Source organism: Palaemon carinicauda, chromosome 3 (assembly GCF_036898095.1).
Source record: "Palaemon carinicauda isolate YSFRI2023 chromosome 3, ASM3689809v2, whole genome shotgun sequence".
Taxonomy (NCBI): Eukaryota; Metazoa; Arthropoda; class Malacostraca; order Decapoda; family Palaemonidae; genus Palaemon; species Palaemon carinicauda.
In genome coordinates this window covers 121,619,833-121,628,058 of record NC_090727.1, presented here as the reverse complement: position 1 = coordinate 121,628,058, position 8,226 = coordinate 121,619,833, and the positions used below count along the sequence as shown (strand labels likewise).

The 8,226-nt window shown below is 34.2% G+C and overlaps 2 protein-coding genes across 3 annotated transcripts; both read left to right on the top strand.

Moving 5' to 3' along the window:
* Positions 1-784: 784 nt before the first annotated feature.
* Positions 785-2,730, top strand: LOC137638456 (rhodopsin-like). The gene is made up of 2 exons (XM_068370527.1): positions 785-901; positions 1,435-2,730. Exon 2 carries the CDS (start codon positions 1,435-1,437, stop codon positions 2,563-2,565), a length of 1,131 nt encoding a protein of 376 aa, XP_068226628.1. The 5' UTR covers positions 785-901; the 3' UTR covers positions 2,566-2,730.
* Positions 2,731-3,941: 1,211 nt separating this feature from the next.
* LOC137637839 (rhodopsin-like) lies at positions 3,942-7,929 on the top strand. 2 transcript variants are annotated; one of them, XM_068369948.1, is made up of 2 exons: positions 3,942-4,045; positions 6,625-7,929. In XM_068369948.1, exon 2 carries the CDS (start codon positions 6,625-6,627, stop codon positions 7,753-7,755), a length of 1,131 nt encoding a protein of 376 aa, XP_068226049.1. In that variant the 5' UTR covers positions 3,942-4,045; the 3' UTR covers positions 7,756-7,929. The 2 variants fall into 2 exon arrangements, with proteins under 2 accessions (XP_068226049.1, XP_068226051.1); XM_068369950.1 differs by lacking the exon at positions 3,942-4,045 and adding an exon at positions 5,981-6,082.
* Positions 7,930-8,226: the final 297 nt, after the last annotated feature.

The window sequence follows — 8,226 nt, the reverse complement described above, 5'->3', positions numbered from 1 at the left end:
CAAAAAAACTTCTTTATTCTGGAATTTTCATCTAATTTCTACGATTCATTTATTAATATGATTTAACTGATAAAACTTTCACCAAGGAGATCTGAGTAATTTTCGCTTTTAAAGATATGATATATAATAAATGAAAGTTGACTTGGCAAATTTATTATAATTCTATGTAGGAATAGGCAGGTTGATACCCAAGAGAAATGAATTAGAAAACGCAATTATAGTTTTTAGTATTCTGAATGCATTATGACAAGAGATGTGTTTCTTTTTCTATGGTGAATTCTCAACATTGAAATAAACGTAAAAGTTTTTAATGACTGACAAATGCATCTTTATCCGTCATTATATAGTATATAGTATATTTAGTTAACATTTGTCGTTTTCCTTTAAACGCCTTTCGAACAAAATTCTGATAATATTAGAAATATTTGGCACTACTTTCTCTCTAAGAGAATCGATGTACCCGTTCATGTAAATTGTCTACATTTATCTTATTGTTTCTATTACCAACAGGTATTTTTATCTATTTTCATATACTTGACTTTTGATATTCATTTTATATCGGAAGACTGTGTCGTGAATTAGGCAAGACATTATCATATCAACCAACCATTTCTTATACGAGATTCTATAAATGCAATTTTCTCGATGCCCTTTTAAAAAGAAGCACTACACATCTATTGGTTAGAGTTACCTAACTTTGCTGGCTAATTTTACGTGGTGCCTCCGTTTCTCTTTCTTGAGTACACTTAGCAGAATGCAATTAGGCGTGGAGCTCTGGTATATAAGGCAAGTCATCTGTGAACGGTTACATTCTGGCTTCGGTAGCACCTGGAACGGTATCCCGGGCACTGTTCCTGACGGCTGCTGACCATTTCCTCTCCCTTCGAAACATTTTGAGAACGTAGGTGTCACATAGAAAACCAAGTACATGGGTTTTAGATATTATTTCATTGGTATTTTAAAGTATTCTAACAATTACTCATAAAATAGTCTTATTCTATCTATATTTTGAGGTGAAACAAATGCCAACTTGCCCCATTAAACTATGAAAAAATGTTGCCTGTGGGTTTTGGATTGCTATCAAATCTATTAATGTAAATTTTTTAAGTAGATGAAAAAAAAATTAAATGGAAATTGGAGTTGGCATTTATTCGTATTTCCATCACAGGGTCCAATTGCGAGAGCGAACTCTATTTTATATTCTATTTGTTCGAAAGTACACTCATTATGAATTCAAGAATATGCTCATCTTAGATGTCTTTCTTCTTTCGGTATTTTAATGCAAAAATTACATTAATGTAAGTTAATTTTGATAAAAAATATAGTTGTTTGTTGTTTAAATTAAAGCTAAATTTAATGTAACTAGTTTTTTTTATAGAGAACAAAACCTTAGAACGTTATTATAATTTTTATACTTTTCTTCTTTTTCCTCAGATGGGCTACTGGGACGACCAATCCAACATGGGTGGCAGTGACCTCCTTCCCTCTACGAACCCATACGGTAACTACACCGTTGTCGACAGGGTTCCACGAGAGCTTCTGGGTTACATCCATGATCATTGGTACCAATTTCCTCCCATGAACCCTCTGTGGTACAACCTAGTTGGAGTATTCATGGTTGTTATGGGTAGTCTTGCCGTTTGTGGTAATTTTGTTGTTATCTGGGTCTTCATGAACACCAAATCTCTTAGGACTCCATCAAACATGTTTATCGTAAGTCTGGCCACTTCCGATTTCATCATGATGTCATTCATGGTTCCTCCAACTTTGGTAAACTGTTACTATCAGATGTGGGCTTTCAGTGGTCTCTTTTGTGAGATTTATGCTCTTGTAGGTTCAATCTGTGGCTGTGCCTCTATTTGGGCCATGGTTTTCATTACTCTAGATCGTTACAACGTCATTGTTAAGGGTATTGCAGCAAAACCATTAACCAACTCTGGTGCTTTGCTACGAATTCTATATGTTTGGGGCCACACTTCACTTTGGTGCATGCTTCCATTTTTCGGATTCAATAGATATGTTCCTGAAGGTAACATGACTGCCTGTGGTACAGACTACCTCTCTGATGATCTGTGGGGCCATCTTTACTTGTACTTCTATGGTTTTGATTGTTTTATTCTTCCTCTGTTCATTATCGTTTATTGCTACACATTCATCCTGAAGGCTGTTGCCAATCACGAGAAACAGATGCGCGAACAGGCCAAGAAGATGGGAGTCAAGTCTTTGAGAAATGACCCAGAAGCTAAGAAGACATCTAACGAATGCCGACTGGCCAAAGTAGCCCTCATGACCGTTTCACTTTGGTTCATGGCATGGAGCCCTTACTTTGTTATCAATTTTGTAGGCATGCACTACAAGCCTTTCATTACACCTCTCTTCACCATCTGGGGCTCGGTTTTCGCCAAGGCCAATGCTGTGTACAACCCTATTGTTTATGCCATCAGTCATCCCAAATACCGAGCTGCAATGGAGAAGAAACTGCCTTGCCTTTCTTGTGCCACTGAAAGAGAGGAGGACGCAGGTGCATCTGAGGCCACTTCAACTGCCACCACCGAGAAGTGTTAGATGCACAAGAATTGTTGGTTTTGAACACTGCTTGATTAATGAATTCATCCGAAAATTATTGTTTTCCCAAGAGTGTTGATAAGTTTTGACTGGTAACTACGATAAAAATCATCTAAAATTAGACGAGACCTACCTTCAAATTGAAATATTTCATGAAATAAATCCTTTGCATTTTTGGAATCTTTCATTATATCCCTTTTCATATGAAAATCAAAGTTTATTTTAGTTATCTATGGTATACATACATACATATATATATATATATATATATATATATATATATATATATATATATATATATATATATATATATATATATGTATATATATAGGTATATATGTATATATATATATATATATATATATATATATATATATATATATATATATATATATATACATACTCAACCTTTAGAGAAAAATGTGATTTGGTCTGATTTTGGATGAACTGCCGTGCTATTTTGTGTTAGAGCTTTATTGCCTGGCTTTTTATGATTTATTTTTGCGCCATAAATGTGCCGTTCCATTTCGGAAGCTTGGGAGGGTTGTACCTATGACGTCACTGAGAGACTTGGGTGGCAAGAAGTGCATGTAAACAATTTTGGTTGGCCAGAACAGAAGATTTTGCTTGGTGAAAAGAGATTTTGTATCGATTGTTTGAGATTTTATGCTGTATAATTCCTCACAAGTGTGTTGCAGCGGGATGCTCGAATACAGGAGGTAAAAATATATCCCTGTATTTCTTCTTAGATAATGAATTGTTAAGAAAACAGTAATTCGCTCAAGTTCAACGCACACAGGCTAAACCTCGTAGCTGTACAATCTTCATTCTGTAATAAATTACATAAAAACAAATGGTCTCGCTTGGCAATATCATATTAACAAGACCACATAATAATAATACTAACAATAGAAATGATAATAATAATAACAACTAGCGGAAGCCGTTTAAATTACATGAAATGATATTTCCAATACTAATTATCTTGTTCCTAACCTATACATGTTTGAATAAAATGGCTCGATATTAATTCCATAGTCTAGGTTATGGATATTGATAGAACTCAATATTTTGTCTAATGTTTAAAAAAAAAAGTCAGGTGCTAAAGACAAAATTGGGAAAACTATATAAGATGTGCTTTGGTTAAGAAATCAAAGGCTAATGTGAATTTGTAAGAGTATACGCTATCGTATTAATATATAGATAATAATAATAATAATAATAATAATAATAATAATAATAATAATAATAATAATAATTGTCATGTGATATAATGACATGTATTAAGAAGTTTACCTGTTGGGTATTTAATGTACTGTTTACACATTTGTCTTGTTAACGAAGCGATAACGTAGCCGAGATTTTGACTACAGCAGTAGGGAGCTCGTCAGCGAGCAAATATGTGCTCTGCTGTGAAGAGTAGTGGGGCCGTATAAGGACGTGGTCCAGTAGCACTTGCATAAACTGAAAGAATCCCAAGGTAATCTTCGTGATATTTGGTTGAGTTCTGTTTTCTCTATATTGTATATAGAATGTGTATAATTATTGTTAGTTTACGTGAATAATTTTGTTTTAGGAGTGGACAGCATTTACCGTAATAAGTCTTGGGTGGTGATAACCTTTTGTTACGTGTATTTTATCTCTCCTTGGGTTTTCTTTTAGGTGTTGACCGAAAGTCGCGTACCGATTATCTTGCCTTCGTCAATTTACTTACGTTATACGATGCTGTGTGCTTAATAATTTGTATTTGCGTGTTAGTTTTTCATTATTGGTTAAGTTTAAGGATTTTTTATAATAAATACATTTAAAAAGAAATAGTGTCCTTTATGCAATATTTACCATTGTCTTGTTTGTGAGCCTTGTTAATAAAGGGAACAGTCTACTTCACCCTAGTGAATTAGGCCATACAAAGCTTTAAAATTCATGTGACAATAATAATGATATACAAAGCATCATCATGCTCATCATCATTATCATCATCTTTATCAACATCATCGTCAGAGAAACAACAAAATAATCCAATTATATAGATTATAAAAATTATTACAAGTACACTTACATGTCTAACGCCAGGTTACGAATTATTATTATTATTACTAGCCAAGCTACAACCCTAGTTGGAAAAGCAAGATGCCATAAGCCCATGGGCTCCAACAGGAAAAAATAGCCCAGTGAGGAAAGGAAATAAGGAAATAAATAAACGATATCAGAAGTAATGAATAAAATAAAATAAAATATTTAATAAAAACATTAACAAAATTAGAACACATAATTAATATAGACTAAAAGAGACTTATGTCAGCCTGTTCAAGATAAAAACATTTGTTGCAACTTTGAGCTTATTGAAGTTCTATTGATTCAACTACCAGATTAGGAAGATCATTCCACAACTTGGTCACAGCTGGAATAAAACATCTAGAATACTGTGTGTTATTGAGCCTCATGACGGAGAAAGCCCTATTAGAGTTAACTGCATACCCAGTATTACGAACAGGATGGAACTGTCCAGGAAGATCTGAATGTAAAGGATGGTCAGAATTATGAAAAATCTTATGCAACATGCATAATGAACTAATTGAGCGATGGTGCCTGAGATTAATATATATATATATATATATATATATATATATATATATATATATATATATATATATATATATATATATATATATATAATATATATATAATATATATATATATATATATATATATATATATATCAGGAATAAGAAATTCAATAGACCGTAAGTTTGCTGACTTGACAAATTTGCTATAATTCTATGTAGGAATAGGCAGGTTGATACCTAAGAGAAATTAATTAGAGAATGTTATTATAGTTTTTAGTATTCTGAATGCATTATGACAAGAGATGTGTTTCTTTTTCTATGGTGAATTCTCAACATTGAAATAAACGTAAAAGTTTTTAATGACTGACAAATGCATCTTTATCCGTCATTATATAGTATATAGTATATTTAGTTAACATTTGTCGTTTTCCTTTAAACGCCTTTCGAACAAAATTCTGATAATATTAGAAATATTTGGCACTACTTTCTCTCTAAGAGAATCGATGTACCCGTTCATGTAAATTGTCTACATTTATCTTATTGTTTCTATTACCAACAGGTATTTTTATCTATTTTCATATACTTGACTTTTGATATTCATTTTATATCGGAAGACTGTGTCGTGAATTAGGCAAGACATTATCATATCAACCAACCATTTCTTATACGAGATTCTATAAATGCAATTTTCTCGATGCCCTTTTAAAAAGAAGCACTACACATCTATTGGTTAGAGTTACCTAACTTTGCTGGCTAATTTTACGTGGTGCCTCCGTTTCTCTTTCTTGAGTACACTTAGCAGAATGCAATTAGGCGTGGAGCTCTGGTATATAAGGCAAGTCATCTGTGAACGGTTACATTCTGGCTTCGGTAGCACCTGGAACGGTATCCCGGGCACTGTTCCTGACGGCTGCTGACCATCTCCTCTCCCTTCGAAACATTTTGAGAACGTAGGTGTCACATAGAAAACCAAGTACATGGGTTTTAGATATTATTTCATTGGTATTTTAAAGTATTCTAACATTTATTTTCAAAACATACTCATAAAATAGTCCTATTCTATCTATGTTTTGAGGTGAAACAAATGCCAACTTGCCCCATTAAACTATGGAAAAATGTTGCCTGTGGGTTTTGGATTGCTATCAAATCTATTGATGTAAATTTTTTAAGTAGATAAAGAAAATTAAATGGAAATTGGAGTTGGCATTTATTCGTATTTCCATCATAGGGTGCAATTGCGAGAGCGAACTCTATTTTATATTCTATTTGATCGAAAGTACACTCATTATGAATTCAAGAATATGCTCATCTTAGATGTCTTTCTTCTTTCGGTATTTTAATGCAAAAATGACATTAATGTAAGTTAATTTTGATAAAAAATATAGTTGTTTGTTGTTTAAATTAAAGCTAAATTTACTGTAACTAGTTTTTTAAAAAGAACAAAACCTTAGAACGTTATTATAATTTTTATACTTTTCCTCTTTTTCCTCAGATGGGCTACTGGGACGAGCAATCCAACATGGGTAGCAGTGACCTCCTGCCCTCTACGAACCCATACGGTAACTACACCGTTGTCGACAGGGTTCCACGAGAGATTCTGGGTTACATCCATGATCATTGGTACCAATTTCCTCCCATGAACCCTCTGTGGTACAACCTAGTTGGAGTATTCATGGTTGTTATGGGTAGTCTTGCCGTTTGTGGTAATTTTGTTGTTATCTGGGTCTTCATGAACACCAAATCTCTTAGGACTCCATCAAACATGTTTATCGTAAGTCTGGCCACTTCCGATTTCATCATGATGTCATTCATGGTTCCTCCAACTTTGGTAAACTGTTACTATCAGATGTGGGCTTTCAGTGGTCTCTTTTGTGAGATTTATGCTCTTGTAGGTTCAATCTGTGGCTGTGCCTCTATTTGGGCCATGGTTTTTATTACTCTGGATCGTTACAACGTCATTGTTAAGGGTATTGCAGCAAAACCATTAACCAACTCTGGTGCTTTGCTACGAATTCTATATGTTTGGGGTCACACTTCACTTTGGTGCATGCTTCCATTTTTCGGATTCAATAGATATGTTCCTGAAGGTAACATGACTGCCTGTGGTACAGACTACCTCTCTGATGATCTGTGGGGACATCTTTACTTGTACTTCTATGGTTTTGATTGTTTTATTCTTCCTCTGTTCATTATCGTTTATTGCTACACATTCATCCTGAAGGCTGTTGCCAATCACGAGAAACAGATGCGCGAACAGGCCAAGAAGATGGGAGTCAAGTCTTTGAGAAATGACCCAGAAGCTAAGAAGACATCTAACGAATGCCGACTGGCCAAAGTAGCCCTCATGACCGTTTCACTTTGGTTCATGGCATGGAGCCCTTACTTTGTTATCAATTTTGTAGGCATGCACTACAAGCCTTTCATTACACCTCTCTTCACCATCTGGGGCTCGGTTTTCGCCAAGGCCAATGCTGTGTACAACCCTATTGTTTATGCCATCAGTCATCCCAAATACCGAGCTGCAATGGAGAAGAAACTGCCTTGCCTTTCTTGTGCCACTGAAAGAGAGGAGGACGCAGGTGCATCAGAGGCCACCTCGACTGTCACCACCGAGAAGTGTTAGATGCACAAGAATTGTTGGTTTTGAACACTGCTTGATTAATGAATTCATCCGAAAATTATTGTTTTCCCAAGACTGTTGATAAGTCTTGACTGGTAACTACGATAAAATTATCTAAAACTAGACGAAACCTACTTTCAAATTGAAATATTTCATGAAATAAATCCTTTGCATTTTTGGAATCTTTCATTATATCCCCTTACATATGAAAATCAAAGTTTATTCTAATTATCTATGGTATACATACATATATATATATATATATATATATATATATATATATATATATATATATATATATATATGTACATACTCAATCTTTAGAGAAAAATGTGATTTGGTCTGATTTTGGATGAACTGCCGTGCTATTTTGTGTTAGAGCTTTATTGCCTGGCTTTTTACGATTTATTTTTGCGCCATAATTGTGTCGTTCCATTCCGGAAGCTTGGGAGGGTTGTACCTATGACGTCACTG